Raw genomic sequence first — 21,642 nt, forward strand, 5'->3', positions numbered from 1 at the left:
CGGGTCATGTACTTTCACCACAGAGTTTATCTTGCTCTGCAGAATTCTATTCCCTTCTTGAAAGGCTCACACATTTTTTGTGTGGCAAAGAGTTATTGTCCTAGATAGTTTCAGATGCAATTAGGACCCACAGAGTTTGGTTTGGGCTTTTCGTGGGTTTTTTGTTTGCTTTTTTCTTTTTACTGCAAACATCCTTTTGGACCACAGCAACAAGAACTTCAAACACAGAGCGCAAACGCAGGTAATCCATATTTTATATGTTCCCACTTACGCCATAACAATAACACTGAAATCCAGCCAGTTCCACGGATCTCGAAGGAAAGTGAATTCATTTAGACAGAATCCTCTTGCCAATATTTTTATCAATGATTCAAAAGTGTAAATGCCGGTGAAAGTAAATCTAAGGAAGGGAGAAAAGTGCCAAAGGAAAATAGCTATATTAGCAATTAACAGAAGAGACACAGCAAATTTACTGTCTAGGCCAATAAACAAAGTCAATACTGCAGAAGCAATGGCAAGATTGCAGTTGTTTTCAGTGCATTCTGTCAGTATCTGACTGATAGGGTGGTTAACTGCAATCTGGACATGGCTATTAACGTGCACACTTGTGACAATGTTTTTTTGGTATTCAACAATTGTTTTCAGACTCTTTCATGTGAATCTCCATAATTTAAAAAACACAAAACTCATAGCTACTTGGTAAAATAAAGATCAACATTTGTATCTTCCTCTCATTTCAACTGGCCAAGCGAATGTGGGATATGCTGTGTGTTATTTACTTTAGGCATGCAGCATCCATTTCTGTGCAGAATGTTTAAAACCCTTAGAGAAACACAAAGTACAGGATTTTCAATTTAAGATGGCAATTATTCTTATTAATGGAAAATTATCAGTAAAAGCTCTTCTGGACTTGGTGAGTGCACTTATCATTTCAACAAGGCAGCGATCTCCCTACAGGATTCAAAAGGCATTCATTTGGCAGTCAGCAAACGCACTAAGAAATTATATGGATGTAGCGGTTCCCTTTTCATTTGGAAAGAAGTATTCTGAAATTATTGTTGAAATACATCTGGACAGTATTTTTGATGCCAACAGCAGATAAAAGTCTTATCTAACCTTTAATGCTGTCATAGGTAGAGAAGTATTTCAGCATCTTCTGGAGAGATGTATATTAATACCATGTAGTCTCTTGTTCCTGCTTGCATGAGGATTTGCCATTCCCAGCTCTTTCAGTGTCATGTATCATGAGATAGTCAGAAACAATTCCAGAGCTATTTTTAAAATTAAATATTTTGGAATCTTTTCCTTTGGATTAGGTGTTAGAATTGTCAGGGTTCATATGCTAACATTTTTTTTATGCCGAACTGAAAAAAATGAGATCTGAAATATTCTTAAAAGAAATAAAAACATGGGATTATCCATCTTAAATGTGGCTGTAAAGGCATGGATTTATTGTGATTTAACGTTGCAAGTGTCGGCAGCACTGAAAATACTCGCTTTGCTTCTCAAGAGTGTCCTGCAGGCCGGGAGCTTCTGACAGAATGTTTTATTAGAGCAAATAGTAAACGTTTCAATATTATTAGAAAGTATTTTGAAAGACAGCAGCTCTTGATGCACTTCATCAGCATCAGCAACAATGAGAAATGTTTTTGGAAAAAGAGAAAATAACTACTAAGTTGTTTCAGAAAGTGGGATAATGAACTGGAGCACTGGTACAGTAATGAAGGTAGTTCAGCAGTGGAACTTAATTTACACTCACTCTCTCCTGTAACTCCACCATTACTGAAGTTATCGAGTTTTGAGACAAAAACACTCCATCAAAGAAAAAAAAAGTACAAAGTTCTAACACAAGTGACTTTCCTTCTAAATCACCTGCAAATTACAAGTGGAGTCCTTCAGGGATCCATACTGGGACCAGTATTGTTCAATGTCTTGATGAATGACACAGACAGTGAGACAGAGTGCACCCTCAGCAAGTTCTGCACGACACCAAGTTGAGTGGTGTAGCTGATGTGCCTGAGGGACAGGATGACATTCAGAGGGACCTGGACAAGCTCAAGAATTGGGCCCATGCAAACCTCATGAGGTTCAACAAGGCCAAGTGCAAGGTCCTGCACATGGGTTGGGGCAAACTTCAGTATCAATACAGGCTGGAGATGAAGGGATTGAGAGCAGCCCTGTGGAGAAGGACTTGAGGATGCTGGTGGATGAAAGACTGGACGTGAGCTGGCAACGTGCACTTGCAACCTAGAAGGCCAATTATATCTTGGGCTGCATCAAAAGAAGCATGGCCAGCAGATTAAGGGAGGTGATTCTGCCCCTCTGCTCTGCTCTGGTGAGATGCCCCTGCAGTGCTGGTCCAGCTCTGGGATCCTCAGTACAGGACAGACATGGACCTTTTTGAAGGTTGCTTCCAACCCAAACCATTCTATGATTCTAGATCAAATGAAGTTTGGAAGACAAATACCAATAATTCAATATAACTACAGAATTAAAAACATACATACCCACAGATACTTACTCAACATACTTGTTCCATGAAGGAGATGAAGAAGACTTAGCGGACTCCGTCAGAGCCATGAATACACAATTAGTTGTAATAGTGCACATAATAAAATAAGTGAATAATGTAAGTCACAGGAGTGAAGGCAAAGAATATGACATTGATTTAGAAATGTAACTAGATATATTATCAGTCATAGATGTAGTATCTAGTTTTTAGTTTAAAGCATATGTAAGAACAGCATGCACATGGATTTGCTGATTTTGAGTCACATGAGATGACAGTACACTACCGTTGCTATTCATGCCATCTGGATTTCTGTATGGGCCAGCAATTTGCTGTGCAAAGCATTGCAAACTTTGCAAAAGGATCCCAAATCAGTCAAAGTTTGGGAGAACTGATAGATTTTTAGTTTCATTTTATAGCATAAAATTTAAAAACATGCCCAAGGTCACACAGGTGAAGCCCAAACCTTACTCTAAATTGGTAGAGCTGCACTCTTCTAAAGGGACAGTGTGAAGCCTGTCAGGATAATTGCAGGTGTCTCAAAGGACATGAGGTTCCCATGTTTAGCCACCTCTTGGAGTTGCCCAGCTGCTCTCTGGGACCTTCTGAGTACAGGATATGAACAGGAATTTGGGAATCTAGCTCATGTGTAGACATCTAAGCTAATGCACTCAGCTCTGGAGCTGAATCTCATGCCATCTGTCCTATCACAGCTTTTGGCAATCCAGAAGGTAAATGTCCATGGGAAAGACATCCAGCCTTTCCATCATCCATCCTCTTCACCCACATGAAAACCTCTTGGCGTTAGCTCTAGGCATGGTCAAACTGTCACAAACCCAGGAGCTGGACCACAAGTGTTGAAATGTCAGTATCAGCCAACTTGCTGCCTAGGGAAGGTCTCGTATGAGAAGCATCACTCCTCTGGGGGTGTCTGTACCCTGCTACGATGACAACTTCGGGCCCATTGCAGCTCACTCAGCAGGAGAGGGCTGGAAAATCCACACAGGGACACCACAGACTCAGCACTGGGCCTGTTTCCACCCTTAACTGACCGCTTTATTACTCTGACTTAACTCCCTAGAGCCAAACCAGAGCAAAACAATAGTGATTCCTGTCCCCCAGATTTGACATTTGAGGTGAGATCTATATTATCTTTATATTCCAAAGGCATTCCTGCAACAGCATCCCTGAAATTTTCACTTTCATATCTCTAGGATATTTACATTTTTAATCTGATTTCCTAATGAAACTAAATTTGCATAATTTTTATTCCTATGTGTTTTCATGTGTTCCTGCCTATCTCAGCCTATTTTTCTTAAAATTAGCCAATGGCTACTCAGCTTTGGCACATCCCTGCAATTTGGGTAAACAGAAGAGGATAGAGACCTTATTAGTCTTAAGGAGAAAGGCTTCAGCATGATATATTTTTTTGAGACAGCAGGTAATCCACATCGAAGATAATTCTCAAAACACGAATCTGTAGAAAATTAGGCTTCAGTACCCGCAGTCTACACAAAACTATTTATTTCTAAGTAGCACAAGAGCATAAGACAATAAAAATTTCCAAGGTAATTCATAATCAGAAGTAATCTGGAGTGAATCAAAGATTAGATTCATTCAATGTTCTAAAATATGAAAGCACAGGATTACACAGGTTTTTGTAACGAAAGAGAGCAAATGAAACAAAAAATAAAGGATATGAATGTACTAAAATTTTAATTGCTGTTCTTCGGATTGGGTGGAAAGGACTGAGGATCCATAAGGCACGTGTAGCAGTAAATCTGAAGATTGTTTTCTGTTTGTTTAGCACTATGAAAACCTTTAAAGAAATAAAGAAATGAAGTTTTCAGGAAAGTGAACAGGAACATATTTTTATATTATATCCTGTTGTATCAGTGATGAGCAAGAGCTTGTTGTTAGCTTTAATCTGTTTAAATGGGAAGACTCTTTGTAATACTTGACTATCATTATAAACTGATGAAAGAGTTAATGCCTATTAACAATCAAGCTGAAAAAAAAACCATCCTCAACGTGAACTTACTTTCTAAACCTTAAGACTTGTGAAGAGTTGTGTGAAGAACTAATCTTGCTTGTGACTTTTCTCTTAAAATAAATTGAACCTCTCATTGAGTCAAGATACACATAGGTGGAAGGAAGAATTGCAGCCTTTATCATTATTTGCTATTGTTGATAGTGATCCTCTAGCTCCAAGACTGTAGAAATTAGTTCAAATTATCAACTATTCCTGAAGAAATAAGCTTAATTTCTAATGGATTATTTCCCGTTTCTTTGTTCTTTATTGAAAATCATATTCTTCAATGCTTCATAACTAGAATATAGAAATTTAATAAGTAGGCAAATGTTTCAAAATAATGTATATACTTAGATGATAATTTATTATACATGTAAATGAAGCATAAGTATTGAGACAAAGAGGAACACATTGTCTCAAACCCTAAAATTTAAGAAAATTTACAAAATTACTATAATTTCTTGTAGATCTGACTCAAAACCTCATTTTCTTTTATCCGTTTTATTTTTCTGCTTCCATTCTGATTCAAATGTTAATGAAGTTCCTATTATTTAATGTCTATAATTAAAACTTAAGGTTTTTTCAAAAAGGTTACACCATGTCTTTCAGCTGTGCCAACTGCTTGTATTATTATAACCTAGAAAGGGACAATAGTTTTTCCAAAGGGATGTAAGCAAAACTGTTTAGTAGATCATTCACATAAACAATTCTTATCAACATAATAAACCAAATTAAAATCCAAGCATCTTGGTTGGCTCTAACCTTACTATCTTTGTAGTATGGGTCGATATCCTCCAGTGGTTCCCCAATGAGGTCTGGAGGAGGATTTCCATAGAGAGCTGGTAGCTTCTGGAAAGCTTTTAGGTCAAGTTGAGGACGTGGTTTCTCCTCAGGTTTCTGGTCTACAGTATTTCTTCGACAGTTCCTCTTGGCAGCAATTCTCTTTTTGATAGCAGCCAAAGATTCATGAGTGAATTTATGGAAGTTGTTGGTACCAGGTAGTAAGAACTCAGCCATTTTTCATTCTTTTCCTATCACTGGCTCTGTTGAAATAATGAAAACAAGTAGAAAGGAAGTCAAATAACTCCAAAACAGGTAAGTTATGAAAACTAAACTATTGGTTGCCCATACATGCCTAATAACATAAACTTTCTGAGCCATCAGCTTCTAAAAGGAAAAAAAAAGAAGATATGATCAATACCTTTTTCAGTGAGATGTCTGTTCAATAGTTTTTTTAAAATATGTGTATCTGATAGGATGTGGGCAGACCTCTATAAACTCAAGAGTGTATTTAGAGCATCTAATTTAACCTGTTATTCTAAATGCTCTTGAGCTGTTCAGAAAAAGTCTAAGATGCTGGTTTAACCCCGTATTTGGAAATGCAACAGTAAACCCCACCGATCTGTAACAACATCACATATGTGCAAGCTGCATCTGCAACAGAGGGACCAAGTATTAAATAAGCTAGTGCAGATGTAAATACTCAGAAGGAGAATCCTTCCTGGTGGTGTCAGCATCAGAACAAGCAGTGTCTAAGCATCAGAAGCAGAAAGTTTAACTCCTGACCCAGAGTTAACACTGACTGAAACACTGACAATGATCAGGCACAAAGTTTATATTTTATGCCTGCTTGTCAGAACAACAAAAGTGCGACTATACCAGAAAAATATTTTGCACTATTTAATGGAGAATTTTGGTCAGGTATTGGATATGATCCATTCGACTAAATGCTACTAGAGTCCATACTTTGGCAGTACAGTAAATCCAACCTTCTACTTTAATGCTGTGAAAGGCTTCAAAGCAAGACCATGAAGTCTAAGTGTATTAACAGTGAGAAAACTGATTATAGTACACAGAGTAAGGTGATTCAGACCTGCATCCTTGTGCTAAACTCACACAAAAGCTCTCTAAGGGGACTCCTGTAAAATATTTTCTTTGATTATGACCTCTAGGAAGACACTATTGATTCAGTACGGAGCCACAGAGCTACTGAGCCAGTGGATCCCTGACTCCAGACTTTGAAATCATCCCATATGGTTGAGGACTTAGAATTGTAGAATCATTTCAGTTGGAAGAGACCCTCAGGATCATCGAGTCCAAACATAACCTAACTCTAGCACTAAACAATGTCCCTAAGAACCTCGTCTAAACGCCTTTTAAACCCCTCCAGGGATAGTGACTCCACCACTGCCCTGGGCAGCCTGTTCCAATGCCCGACAACCCTTTCCAGGATGAATTTTCCCAATATCCAATCTAAACCTCCCCTGGTACAACCTGAAGCCATTTCCCCTTGCTACTTGGGAGCAGAGACCAACACCCTCCATGCTCCAGCCTCCTTTCAGGTAGTTATAGGTAGCAATACTGTCTCCCCTCAATGAAGAGGCTTTGTTTTACTGGAAATATATAACTTCATCCTCTATGTGTTGACACCCTGTATCTTTCACTGCTGTGCAACATCATTTCATTTCTCCCCAGACACAACATGATTTCGGTTGTCCTCACATCACTGAACTGTAGGAAACCATTGCTCTGAGAACAACAGCTGGAGGCCAGTGACAAGCTAGCTGCAGTGAATTCTCTTCATTTTTGCAGCCTGCTTGCCTGTTCTATTTTAAAAGCACACAAAATTATAAATATGAAAAGTAAAACTTGCTTCCAGCACAAAATAGCAACATTTCTGGGAGAGAAATAAAACATTCAGACAAGAATACTCATTCTTCTATGCTTTTCAAGATCAAGCTAACAGTCTGGAATCTGTGTGTAGTATTATAACAAAAATGAAAACCATACCATCCACTCCCAAATTTTTAAGACTTCAGCTAGCCAAAGTGGTATTTGTTTTGTTGATGCTCAGAGTAATTTAGATGTTGTGGTATCAGTAATGAGAGCTGTGAATGATGCATGAAATGACACAATTTCTGTGCAATGCACGGAGGGAATACAATAATTACTTTATTCTTCTTTGTGCCAGATCATCTAAACATACCCATTCCTCCACATGGCACTTCCATTAAAAAGTCTACTTGATCTCAAAAGTTCACCATTTAAATTCTGAGTTTGTTGCGCATTTATTTGTGGTTTTCTCTCCCCTACTCCATGAATCCATCTTTCAAATCCCAGAAAAAGAAACGTAGCCACAGCATTCTCCCTCAAGACTGTTAGAAGGTAGAGCAAAATCTAGGAAGACAAGATGTTGCTGGCCAAAGCCAAGGGTGGGGAAACAGGAGAAATTGTGAGGACACGTAGAGGTTTCAGGTCCTTGGCCAGAGCTGGAAACAAGGCATGGGAGACATTCCTGGTGCAGGTGGTTTTACAAATTGCTCCACAGGTGAACAAACATTAAGGAAAGGAAAAAAACAACTCTTGTGCTTGCTGTCCCACACACCATTAGCAAAATTTCCGTTGACAGCAGCTGCAAGCCGTAGAGCAGAAGGCTAAACAACACTTCTTATTCATGGGCAATTCTGAGCTGCTCAGCCTAGTCCTGAATAATTATTAATAAATGATTGTTGAAAATGAAGTAATCCAGAAAAAGTGCATTCCTGATCCATTCAAGCATCTTTAACAATATCCCCAGAATAATTTCTGTTACTCATAGTCTCAGGGAGGATTGCATACACAGAACAGCTGAGATGTATTCAGTTTTTTACATGACTAGGGCTAGATTTAGTAACTTGACCAAAAGAAGTAAAAAGCGTTAACGCAAAACCTTTTTTGCCCTTGATGTCACAAAAGGAACAAAGTATTATTTTCACCTTGTCTCGTGACTTGAAATATTTACAAAAGAGTGTGACATGTAATATCTATTTGAAATGAGAAGCTTTCTTACCCTTTGACGGACTGATAGGCCAGAGAAAGCTGAATGAAATCAATATGACTGAAGAATAATAAAAAGAAAACAAAACAAAAAACCCCACGTTTATTGTTTGCTCTTTTAGCTGTCAAACATATTTCCCATGAGTTATTTCTCAATACCAAAGTGTGTAGCTAGGTAGCTTTCTGAAGTAAGGCTGCTTTCTTCCATGTGTGTTTTCCTCTTTAGGAATACTCATTGTGACAGGCTAGGAAACAGGGTTATTGTCAAAGATGTTTTCTTTCCTTTTCTTACTATTACAATTGCCCTAATTCAATCCTCATTTGATGAATAAAAGTTGTTCTAAATTACTTCATTTCTCTGCTTCATGATCTACTATGGAAAAAGGTGAAAACATGTTGACATTACTGTGATCAGCATGACCAGGGTGATTAGTATGATCAAGGTGGCCAGGATTAACTAATTACAGGTTTGATATGGACCTTGGAAAGACATGCCAAGTGCACCACCCAAAGTTAGTACATCCGACTTTCCAGCAGATAAGACAACTTCCTACAACTGACTGAGGAAAAGTTTCATTAACTGCAGTTCAAAACTTCTGTAGAACTGTTCCATTCTTTCCTCAAAAACTTTTCTGTATATTGAGGCAGATGATTTAATCAAACCAAACTGACATCATCATAATGATCTTTAAAACGTGTATGAGAATAACTTTTGTATGTGATTTTTTTTTTAATCACAGAATAATTCAGGTTGTGAGAGAACTCAGGAGGTCTCTAGTTTAACCTGCTCCTCAATATAGATCAGTCATGAGGTCAGGGATTTATCTAGGCACCTGGACACATTCCTGTGTGATCTGCTCTGGGTGAACCTGCCAACCCCAACCGCTCTGTGATTCTGTAATAAATCCCGCTCTTTCCATCTGGGATTTACAGCTTATAGTTCCCAGCACTGGGGAATCAAGGTAGTAAACAGTGTGGAGGTTCACAGAGACCTGATAAAGTCTGTTAGCATTCATTCAGAAACCCCCTTTGGGTGTCATTGTACCCACCTCATTGCAGACATCCCAGAGTTAGACACCTACATCTGCACTAGCTCTCCTGAGACACCTTTTCACATTTCTTTCAGGGTGAAATGAATCACACCTCAGACTGCCAGTGATTACAGCTGATGACCTAAGATGCCTCAAGTGAGATGCGATAAATTCAGCTTTTGTATCCATTAGGTCTACTCCTCTGACTGCCTCAACTAATGGACAGCAGCTAAACTTCCAAAGATTAGTAATTCTACAGTCAGTGCTAGGACTGGGCAAACATCATTAGTCACCAGCAGACTGTGAGCATATAAATATTCTAGGATTGCCTTATATTACATTACTTCCTTAATGACTACTTACAGGACAAGCTTTCTTAGCAATTAGTGAAGCGTTAAGTCACGTTTTCTTTTACATTATAAGGGTGGACTAATTTTCAGCTACTTTGCTATCATAAATAATTCAAATCCAGGAATTGGAAGCGCTTGAGCAGTCAATTGACAAGTTGTCAAATGGCCAGTTGCAAGCACGAAGACTCTGCGAAACTCTGTGTCAGCACAGGAATCTGAGAGAAAAGAACTCAAAAGCTTTTAATGACTAGTTTGTTGGTGTAGGAGTTAGGTATAACCAGCGTAGTTATTGGCATAAGCCAAGAAGTGCAAAATTGTTCAGAAGTGGCCAGAACAAGATTGTGAGCACCACAAATCCAGTGATGACACTGCAGTTTGAACTGGGTGATCATCAACAAGGAATTCCGTACCCAGCCCTGTAACTCGGGGTAGTGGGGTTAACCAGAGGACAGAGAAAGACTGGTGGGAAAGTCCATGATCCAACACCAGAATTCAGGAATATCTCTCCAATCTATGAGGAATTCGGGAAGTGGAGAAGACCCCAAGGGACTCCATGACGCAGGACTATGGATGGCATGACTGGAGCTGCAGTACAGTAAAGTCATACAATGCATAAAATTGCTTATATCTCTGATTAAAGTGTTTTGGTATCCAAGTCCATTGACACTCAACACTATAGTCCTATATGGTGACAAATTTCATAGAGATCTGAGATAAAAATATCCTTCCTATGTTGCTACTGAGAAGATCAACCGGTTGCTGGACAGAGATGCCAGGGCAATAAAGCTTAGTTGTGGAGTTCTAAAAAACCAAAAAGAACAGGCAGGTTAGCACTCAGCCCTCTTCTAACTTGAATACTATATGTGCTTAAAAAATCCTGAGTGAAATGAAGGATATCAGATTTAGAAGTTGTCGGACTGAGAAATACCAGCTGGTCTGGGAGCAGCTTTGAGAAACATGGCAAGAGAGCATGCATTTCTCATTTTTCAGCCCTGTGAGGTGGGGTAGAAGAGGAAGAAAAGGAGAAGGAGGAAGGGAAATCCATTCGTCGGCTGGGTCCTGCCAAGGGGACAACAGTGGAAGGAGGGAGCATGTGCTGCAGGCTGCGTTTAGCAGCCAGGAGTGAAAAGTGTGAATTCTAACCACATATTCTCTATAGCGCTGGGCTGAACCATCTGCAGATTTTATGGATATTCAAGCTTTGCCGCAAACAGATGGCAATTGAATTATCTTTACCCTCAAGGAATGAGAACTAAGCTCTCACTACCTCAGATTTGCGAGAGGCTAAGGGCGTCTATGTAAGAATTGCTGCAATTTTATTCAGATGGCATCACTAAATGGTAACTTGAGTTTCTTTATATTTGAGATTCAGGGGTCTAAAGGCCAGACTGCCAATATGTCAGATTTTTTTTCTTGCCACATGTAAGCAGTATTTCAAATGTGGTTAACGTGTTAATAAACTTTTAGCTTGTATTAGTATGACTTCATTACAACAAATGAAAGCTGTAGAAACTTATTGAAATACCTGAATTGGATTTTGGACTGTTACCATTAACAGAGTGCACTAAATGCACTAGAAGTATCACAGATTTGCCATTTTGTAGTTCGGAAGATTGATTTCAACATGTCCATTGTGATACAGAAAGGTCTTTTAGCGGCTGACTATATGCTTTGGAGGCCAAAACCTTAGATACAATGTAAGAGAAACATTTTTCCCCAAGATCAAAACAAAAGTCAAATAGTCCATGAAATAATACCTGATTAAAAAAACTGTTAATAAGATACAATAAGAAAACATTCACAGCGCAAGTTTACAAAACCGAAAAAACTAACCCCAAACCTTATCTTCAGTACGCAATCTAAATTTTTACTTTGATTGCCAGAAGTTTGGTGATTCACAAATTGTATGAAATTTTCAAATTACATGAAGTTTTGTCTGCCACAGTTTTCTGCACAGGAACATTTTTCTGAAGAAATTAAAATATATCTAATCAGAAGCCAGTTCTGAACAACCCATTTGCATTAGGTATGTCATTTCATGATGCCATTTAATAATGACATAGCACCTAATGTCATTATTAGGTTGTTAACTTTTCAGAATTAACTTTACCATATTCTCTCTTCCTCCAATGAACTTTTCTCCATCAGCAAAGAAAATATTCTCTGGTTAAGTCAATTAGAAAGACAACAAAAATGTAATACTACACAAAATCAAAACCTATGAAATATGGTAAAGGAGGAGAACTGGTACCATGGCAATAACCTCTTGAGCAACTGGTTCTGTCAGATCTTTTTTCTGGTAATCTCCACAACTAATCATCATAATGAAACACCTTTGTATAATGTACAGATCTATTCCACTTAAAATCACTTCTCTAGAGGTTTACCTGTTGTCTCTGTGGTCAACTGAACTCGTGTACCCCACTCTTAGCAGATAAAAGCTATTGCAGCGGCTTCAAATGCAAACCTGAAACATTTAATTTCTTCTGCTTCATCAAAGCAAAGACACCTGTTTCTGTGAGTTTTAAAAGACTGTCTTCTTTTCTACTGCCAATTCACCACCAAACAGTCAAATCTGTGTTCTCCCCTTGATGGCATCATTTGTTAATTTACTTTCCCATCAATATTTGCTTACTAGTGTATCTGCCCCACAGTGAATCTTGATAAAAACTTTCACCAGACACAGTTCAACATATCCCACAAATAAAACAGATTTAATTAAGCCTCTGTTTACAAAAAAAATCCACTTAAAATAAGATCCATTCTTCTTAAGTCTCAAAAAATAAACGTTGGTCTGTATAAGAAGAGTATTACTAAGCATAAACCTATGTAAGAGAGAGTAATATTATAAAACTTAAGGTTACTGAAATATAAATTATAAATAAAGAATCTGAACTTTCTATATAAAATATACATCTCTGCCATTCTTATTCACAAAAGAAAAACTTCCTTATAGACCTCTTCATTCTTCTCTGTGTTATTTTTGACCCTAGTTAACTCATTTCAGCAAAATAACAAGTCAAAAACATAGGGAAAAGTCCTGTGCAAACAAGTTGCACTGGAGAGAATAAATATTAACTTCTCCCTACTTTCATATTCTTTTACATGCTACTCACAAATAAAGTTTTTGCTCAGGTTCTTTAATTATTTTTTAGGCAAACAGAAGGTCACTGAATCCTATAGAAGACCCTACCACAAACAATCTTTTTTTCTAAGAAGAGAAAGTGCAGTAAACCACAGGACTTACATTATTTTCCATCCCCTCTAAGTGCAGGTTCGAAGAGTCACTTCTTTCTATGCAAGAAAAATAAATCTCATCCCAGTTCTTCCCCAGGAAATAGTTGGGAAAACCTCCTCACTGCCTTTATTATCTCTTTTTCCCCTTTCAGCAATCCCTCACCACTCTGGCAATATTATTCTTTCAGGAACTGTGTTATTTGTACATGGGGAGTGTTGAGGGAGGCGTCTATTTAGCCATTGAAGTAACTGATGTGATTATACAAGGTCTCATGGGAAAGGCTATAACCTCAGTAGGCAAAACTGCGGAGGCTCCAAGCTGAGCATTTCAAGATATTGTTCCAGCCCTGGGTTTCTGAGTGTCTTTCACAGAAGAGCAGGAGTGAAGCAGAACAAAGTGGATGGAAAACATGGGGGCAAATGTGTTTGTGAGCCCCACAGTCAGAGCTGTCTGTTCTATAAGAGGTTTTTTTGTAAAAGGCATTTGCCTTCAAATTTTATTTGAATATTTCCGTCTCAGTTCTCTCCTTCAGTAAATTCAGAACATGTATAATGCAGAATCTATTCATTATATTGAAAGACTATGGCTGAATCTGGGTAGGAGGCAGGAAAACTGATAACTTCTGTGTGTATATGCACATATGTATAAAAAAATATTAAAAATATATAAATATATATAAAAACATAAGTGTATATATAAATAAATATAAATAAAATACCAGTGCATATATATGGTTTATCTATATGATAATATAGACAAGGAGTAGTTGAGGAACCTGGAAGAGTTCAATCACTCCTGAAACCCCTCCATGGCTGAAGCCACCATTGGATGGGATGGGAGTGAGACTTTGTCCTGGCAGCTACATCTGCACTACAAGAGAAACAGGACAGGACTCATTCTCTGGCCCTGAACCTAAATGGCACAGTAAACTTCTGTCTGTAAAACTCAATTTTCCCATGCTTCAAAATCAGGGAAGGAAAATCCGAGTCCTCTGCTCCAAGGAGGGACTCGTGCAATTTCAGAGGATCCTGCAGGAGAACCTGCATTTCTCTGGCAGCGTACTCGTTTCTCCAAGTGGTTTTGTTTAGGGGCAGTGGCTGTGATGTTGCTGATAATTACTCTAATCCAAAGGATCCTGAGTGTTGTGTTTCTGAATTAGCCAGGCAGCTGAACTTCTTAAGGCAGAAGGAAGACTTCTTTACATTAATCATTGGCTGCATAAGGAAAAAATATATCATCAGATGCTAAAGAGGGAAGTTAAGGCTGATAGATTAGTTTCAGTTTATAAAATGGGATGAATCAAAGGAAGGAAATCCAAATGACCCCTGTTTGGAGTTCAAGAAGGTACCTCTGCAGAATGAGAATGCACTAAAAATGTGGGCACTGTTTTGACCCAGATGATCTGTGTGCCAGATCCTTCCATCTACTAAATACGATCAGGTTCAATGAAACAATTTTTTACCTGATCTGTATTTTGTACTTGGCAGCTTTCATTGAAGTGTAAGAGAAACTTTCAAGGAAAGTAGTCTTGCAATATACTGGGACAAGTGCTATTTTCTGTTGAATTTGGGTTGGTTGACCATCTCCTATCTTTAAAGGTAGCTTCTTTTGAAGTATGTAGGACTCTGAGAAACAAGGGAAAGCAGTCTTGATGGTACACCATGTCTCTGACTTTGATGTATTGTTGGAACATTTTTGTCTGTTGGTAAAAGCTTTGGTTCATTAGGCTCTAAATTTAATGAGATTGTTGCTGTAGGAATTTTAAATATGTTTTGCATGCTTTGGACGGGGCACTGTACAGAAGGTTTAGTTGCTTGGGAAGAAGCACCTTTGTAATGATCAGGAAGACTGTCCACAAATGAAATTATGAATCTCATGGCAGTTTAAAACAAATAAAAGACTTATTAATCCATCTGGCATCACAATTGTCACCACTATCACACTTTGAAGTAACATCACAGACAGAAAGCAGCATGTCCAGATCAACCACATTAATCTCAGCCTTCATGACACAAATTCAATTATTGTCTCGTTACCTGAGAGCTGTTTGTCATAGGTCTTATATAGCTTTAAAACTGACATTAATTTTAGAAAGTTTGAGCTGGTTGAAGTTTAGCTTAGGTATCCATAAAGATGGGTGAACTTCTCCTTTCAGTAAATATCTGCACCTTGCATTCATGTGGAAGGAACAGAAAAATAAAAGGGTAGACTGTAAAAGATATTTATGCCCTCCAAAGAAACATGTGGATGCCCAATAGGATTTCCAGTGTCTGAATCAATGTGACTTAAGCTTCTACACGTTTTTAAGAATGCCATTGTGTCTCTAATGTCAGTTATGTAGATACGTTTTGTAACCATCTCCAGTGCTGATTTACTTGCATTTCACCCACCATTAGAGATGAAAAGTAGACTTGAAACAGCAGCTAGTCTTGGCTTCTTGCCTTTTAGCTATTCTCTTCTGCTTTGGGGTAAAGGTAACCTGCAGAGGCAGAAAGGAATTATTGTCATTTATGGATGAAGAAAGCAGGAATGGTATCTCATGTTTATCTCAAGACTTCCCCAGGTCATTGCGCTAACCTTGAGATGAATAAGTTACCTGTCAGCTTTGGCCCATACTGAACCAGAGATAGGCTTAGCTCTCAGTAATTAAAAATATCCCAGGGTGTTTTCAAAGGGCACTTTTTTTACAGGTTGCATTCATTGCATATTCCTTGTGCGTACTGACTTATTCAATTCCATTGATTGCTCATGGCAGAGAGATCACTAAATCAGTTCGAGCACTCAAACAGTTTCACCCCTATGATGGCTTGAGAAAGCAGGTGTTTTGCACCGAGTCTCCTTCTCTGCAGACGTTCAAACCCGCCTGGACACCTTCCTGTGTAACCTCATCTGGGTGTTCCTGCTCCATGGGGGGATTGCACTGGATGAGCTTTCAAGGTCCCTTCCAATCCCTGACATTCTGTGATTCTGTGATCTGTGCTGCGACATGTTTTTTGGGGCACAGTTCCCTGCGTGGCCTGCAAAGGGCAGCAAATGCATGAAAAAGGGAGAAATATCAAATCACAGCAGCTGAACAAAACGCATGTTTAGATGAAGGTGAGATAAGCAGCTGTTTAGGTTCTGTTGATTGTAGTGGTGAACTCTCCCATGACTATAAACAAGAAGTTAGACGTGTCCCACCTCCTTTTAAATACAAGAGGAAGAAACAGATATTCCTGCTGGGCAGGGAAAGATGAGGCACCTTTGGCAGTGACTTTTCCTTCCCTGTCCAAAATTAAATCCTCATTTTGCCCATTGTACTCGCAGCAAGGCTGTTTGAGTCCCCTTTCCTCTATCAGTAAGAAAAGTGAAGAGCCTCCAGCATCAGCAAATTCAAGGCAATGAGAGCAGCTGGAGGGAAATAAACCCCAGCTAAAAGAAATTTGAGGTAGACATGTAAATGCTGCTGTAACAAAATCTCAACCTTGCTAGATAAGGAAGAGCCAAAAAGTATTCCTGATTTGTAAAGAAGACATATGGAAATAGTCCATTCAAAAATCTAGGCGTTTAGAGGGAAAATGTAGAGGGGTATTTAAAAAGCTGAGAAATAGCTGCATTTTCATATGATACAGAAATGGCTTAATGTAAGTGAGCAAATACTTGATGTTAATGGGTATTTGAACTTAAGAAAAATTCATACTTAAGAACAAGTGAAACATTCATGTGACGTATGTTTGCTATTAAAAAAATAATATTCATTAAATACAAAGTAGTTTAATCTATACTAGAGCTGAACAGTCAGCTTAAAGTGAGATTCAAATTGCCTTTCAGTTTCACCCTCTGCAGTGTAGCAATAACTTTGGGGTAGGGAATGGTTATGTAAAAATCGTACAAAATAATTTAATTTCTTAGTTCTTTTAGAAATAACCACTAACTTATTTCTGTATATTTCCTAGTGATGCTGTAATTGGTATGTGTGTACCTACCTACCTGTTATGATAAATTATGCTATTTAGTAGCTATTTAAGAAATAATGAATGGAAGGTAGATTGTGAAAAATTATATATCGGGTGCAGCAATCAGTCAGTATCTATCCAGCTTTTACATAGATTTCATTGCTATAGTAACAGGGAGACAATAGCAAACACAATGGCAGTTTTAATTGGGAGAAAGCAGATGAGGTGCACAAGTACAATCACTTTTGCATATACTTCTGGAATCTCACAATATCACCAGATTTAGTAAAGATTCATTTCTGGTCCTTTCTGAGAAGTTAGATACCAGTTCGGAATCATAAGTGTAAATTCCTTTCACGTTTCACTGTCATCATCTTTTAAGGACACCATGTGGGTTTTCATCTTGTAACCTATCCCTGTTTTTAATTTCTTAAAGAAACATCGATCAGAACCATTTAAACTGCACAACATGGGAAAAGGAGATGAAAACCAAATAGAAAGTGTGAATATCTAATGTGTAAAATTCTTCATCTGGAAAACTGTCAGTCTTGTGATATCTTATTTTCACTGTTGCTAACAATATTTTGTGTTAAAATACTGGGACAGATTTCAGATATTCAGATATTCAATGCAGAATTATATAGTCATTAATCAAAAGAAACTTTACATACTCAAAGCAGCGTACTTGTAAGTAAAATAATAAATGATAGCTTTTTGATTGCAAGTATTGTGATTTCTAATGCCAATCAGCACAGACTTGGAGAAATTAATTTCACACTTCTGTGTATGTATTATTTCAGTATAACATTTTCAGTTAATTTAGAATTGCTTAACTGAGGCAGTTTTAAACAGATAAATGAAAGACCATATCACCCATCTTATGCTTTCTCTTTTCGCTAAAGAAATCACCATGATGAGGTTTATAGCATAAAATTTCCACTTTTTTGTGATGTGTTGTTGACTTTATTCTGTCAATGAAATTATGGTATGAAACTGACCTCCAAAATGCATAACCGCTTGTCAGCTCAGGTATTATGTTGATTTGTACAACGTTCCTGTGACTTTACAAAATTGGGACCTTTCCAGTGTTTTTTGTGTTTGGGGTTTTCTTGTAATAACACTGTTAGAATACAATGGAGACTCTGATCTTCTGGTCAAGAGGGGAAACCCTCATAAATTGTTGTTTATGGGATGAATATTGACATACATGGGATTTCTAGCCCAGTCTGAAACTAAGGAAATGATGCTGCAGAGAGCTTTTAGTGATTTATGAAGGCCTCTTACTCCACAGAGATTAGAATAGCTTTTCTAATATATTACATTGCTGCTTTATTTTTAAAAGAATAGCTGAAGCCATTTTCTGATCCATATAATAGTGAAGTCTAAATGGTATAAAGTAGTTAATTGGCATCTTTGTCAAAATAAAGACCTAGTATAAAGGAATCTCATTTCCTTTTATCAGAGAATGAAATTATAAAAAAAAAGAAAATATCATGGCAATGTAAAATTCGGACTCTTTTGAATGGATAATTGGTATTACAGAGTAACAGGAAATTGCCTTCTTTGTAAGTATGTATTAAAAATCATTCTGTTACATAGAGTAATCTTCAGCTTTCTAAATGCTCCAATGCACATTTCAATCAGGAAAATTTGCTTATCATCTACTCAAATGGAAAACTATGGATTGCGCTTTTCTCTCTCCTCAGTGGTCTATCAAAATAATACTAAGAGAATTAGGGTAGTGAAGTAAATCAAGTTAGAAAATTAATATTCCTAATACTACTTCATCAAGCAGCATTAAGCACATCTAGAGATTTCCCTGGCTCTATCAGACACTGGATAGTTACTCTTTGAGAAATGGTTTTTAATCCAATAATTTCTATTTTTTTATGAAGAAGCAAAGCACAAAAACCTGATCATCTGATGTAAATCAGAGGCAACTTTAGTTAGTTGAAGATATTGCATCCTGGAATGAAGATCCAGGCAGGTGAGGATAAACTGTGGCCTTCAGGAGCAGCCAGTTTTAAGGACCTATACACAGAGTGCAAGCAGATGAGCTATTTAATACATAATAAGATTATTGACTAAAGCATCTGTTTGGCAGAGGATGGTGATTTAGAGACTGTATTATTCATCAGATTGGAATAGCTGAAAAAAAAAAAACAAGAAAGTAAAAGTGTCAAATACTGTTTTGAAAATGAGATGCTCTTCTGTGTGCTAAATAGTTGTAAAAGCAGATCTAAGATGACCCATCCCCAGCAGCTGGTTATACCAGCTCTGCACAGAGGAGTTTGTCACTGCCTCCCATCTTCATCAGTTTTCTGCAGGCATTTTCACATTTTCCTTCGTAATTTTGGTAACGTAGTTCTGTGAATTCTTTCTTCATCATCTCCACCTTTTATTTTGTGTTTTTCTGTCTAATTAATGTCTCACTGGCTCTTGCAACCTGTGGTCGAAGAGACCTGAGCATACGGTATTTTTTTTCCCCAATTTTTCTTTGTTTTTCAGTTGATCTTTAAGCTTCTTTAACAGTGTGAGAAGAGGCAAATTTCACAGCCAAGCCACCAGTTCATCACCACGAGGTTTTTCGACCTGTTATCTCAAGACAGTTGAAGAGCCCTAATCCTGCTGATCTGAATCGAGCGTGTTCATTCCAGCCGAGATGTCCAAGTCCTCTGATTAAGGGCCTAAAAAGCTGCTCTTAAGCATCGTCTACCAATAAATCCGGAAACAGCAGCAGAAATGATTTGGGGAAGGAAGAAAGGTTTTGGACACAAGGATGCGTGTTAATCATAGGCTGACTATCTGGGTATCCGCAAATTGAGAAATTGTTATGTTCTTAGAGCCAAAAAGTAATTTAATTTGATGATATTAAAAATCATTAATTATCTTTTTAAATATATGGGAATGTTTTCTTTCATTAAATTACTTTTTTATTATGCTCATGTGGAAATTAACATCTTTTAAATATCAGGTATCAAGAACTTTCTTTAAAGAACAACAGGAAATGACTAATACAAATGTACAGTGAAACCATTTACACAAAGGAATCTTCCTCCAGCTCTTTAATGGACTAATGCATGCTGAATTGTAACGGGGCTAATTTGCTCAACACCTACTTAAGGAGAAGACGCTGGGGTGCTTGATTTTTCCCCTCTCTTGGGTCTGAAAAAGCAATATATTGCCTACATGAAAGCATCTGTGACACTTTGATAGATACAGTGAACTGCAGCCAATGCATAATTGGACGATGCTAAGAGAAATGCCTGAAATTGTCTCTCAGAAGACATGTTTTAAAAGTGTATCAAATGCAACAAACAGAAAGGAAAAAAATCTAGGATTTTTGTCATAATTAATCTCACCCTTGTCTTTTAAAACTGAAACTAGAGCTTTGAATTTGTGGAAATAGGAGCACGTGATTGGAAGGTCAAAGGAATCGCTGCCATCCAGAGACCTGGACAGGCTGGAGAGCTGGGCAGGGAAAAATTTAATGAAATATAACAAGGGCAAGTGTAGAGTCTTGTATCTGGGCAGGAACAACCCCAGGTTCCAGTATAAGTTGGGGAATGACCTATTAGAGAGCAGCTTAGGGGAAAGGGACCTGGGGGTCCTGGGAACAGTAGGGTGACCATGAGCCAGCACTGGGCCCTTGTGGCCAGGAAGGCCAATGGTACCTGGGGTGGATTAGAAGGGGGTCGGTCAGTAGGTCAGAGAGGTTCTCCTGCCCCTCTGCTCTGCCCTGGTGAGACCACACCTGGAATATTGTGTCAAGTTCTGGGCCCCTCAGTTCCAGCAGGACAGGGAACTGCTGGAGAGAGTCCAGCACAGGGAAACAAAGATGCTGAAGGGAGTGGAGCATCTCCCGTGTGAGGAAAGGCTGAGGGAGCTGGGGCTCTGGAGCTGGAGGAGACTGAGAGGTGACCTCAGTAATGTTTACAGATATATAAAGGGGGAGTGTCAGGAGGATGGAGCCAGGCTCTTCTCGGTGACAGCCAATGATAGAACAAGGGGTAATGGGTTCAAACTGGAACACAAGAAGTTCCACTAAATTTGAGAAGAAACTTCTTCTCAGTGAGGGTGCCAGAACCTGGAACAGGCTGCCCAGGGAGGTTGTGGAGTCTCCTTCTCTGCAGACATTCCAACCCGCCTGGACACCTTCCTGTGTAACCTCATCTGGGTGTTCCTGCTCCATGGGGGGATTGCACTGGATGAGCTTTCGAGGTCCCTTCCAATCCCTGACATCCTGTGATTCTGCTGTTACAATGTGCTATGTCCTAAGCATCTGCGCTCTATCAGACACAAGTATTTCTGTGTCAAAATAATACAAAGGCCAGAGGAAGTAATAATCTGAAATAACATCAGTCTCACCTGGGTTGCTCATCCTAATATTTCTTGAGACACACAAGCTTCATTATCCTCCAAAACAGAAAATCAATTTGTCTACTGCAGTTAGCACTTGTAAGATATGAGAAATACACAAACATATTTGCACATATAAACGCATAAATTTCTTTGGTTTTGGTGATTTTGTTTTTATTTACTTTCTCTCCTCCTGAGTAAATAAAATATCCTGTAACTGGGGCCACAATTTCATGCTATTTTATAAGCACTTTCATTCTTATTTACTTACAAGAATATAATTTTTTTCTAGGTACCAGACATAAAACACATAGGGCACAAGATATTTAGGGGTGGATTTAAATCTCATATCTTAACCACAACATTTTTATC

General features: G+C 38.2%; 1 protein-coding gene across 1 annotated transcript in view; it reads right to left on the bottom strand.

Annotated features, from left to right (window-relative positions):
• The window catches only part of LOC309435882 (sodium channel protein type 5 subunit alpha-like), a gene marked incomplete at both ends in the record, with an annotated part of 32,768 nt that extends 27,210 nt beyond the window's left edge, over positions 1 to 5,558 (bottom strand). Inside the window, 4 exons of the mRNA XM_082044624.1 lie at positions 272 to 400; positions 2,522 to 2,629; positions 4,210 to 4,328; positions 5,304 to 5,558. Of these exons, the coding sequence (XP_081900750.1) occupies positions 272 to 400; positions 2,522 to 2,629; positions 4,210 to 4,328; positions 5,304 to 5,558 (611 nt within the window). The remainder of the gene's footprint in view (positions 1 to 271; positions 401 to 2,521; positions 2,630 to 4,209; positions 4,329 to 5,303) is intronic.
• Positions 5,559 to 21,642: the final 16,084 nt, after the last annotated feature.

The sequence above is a fragment of the Streptopelia decaocto genome, assembly GCF_964273445.1.
Source record: "Streptopelia decaocto genome assembly, chromosome: 2".
Lineage (NCBI taxonomy): Eukaryota > Metazoa > Chordata > Aves > Columbiformes > Columbidae > Streptopelia > Streptopelia decaocto.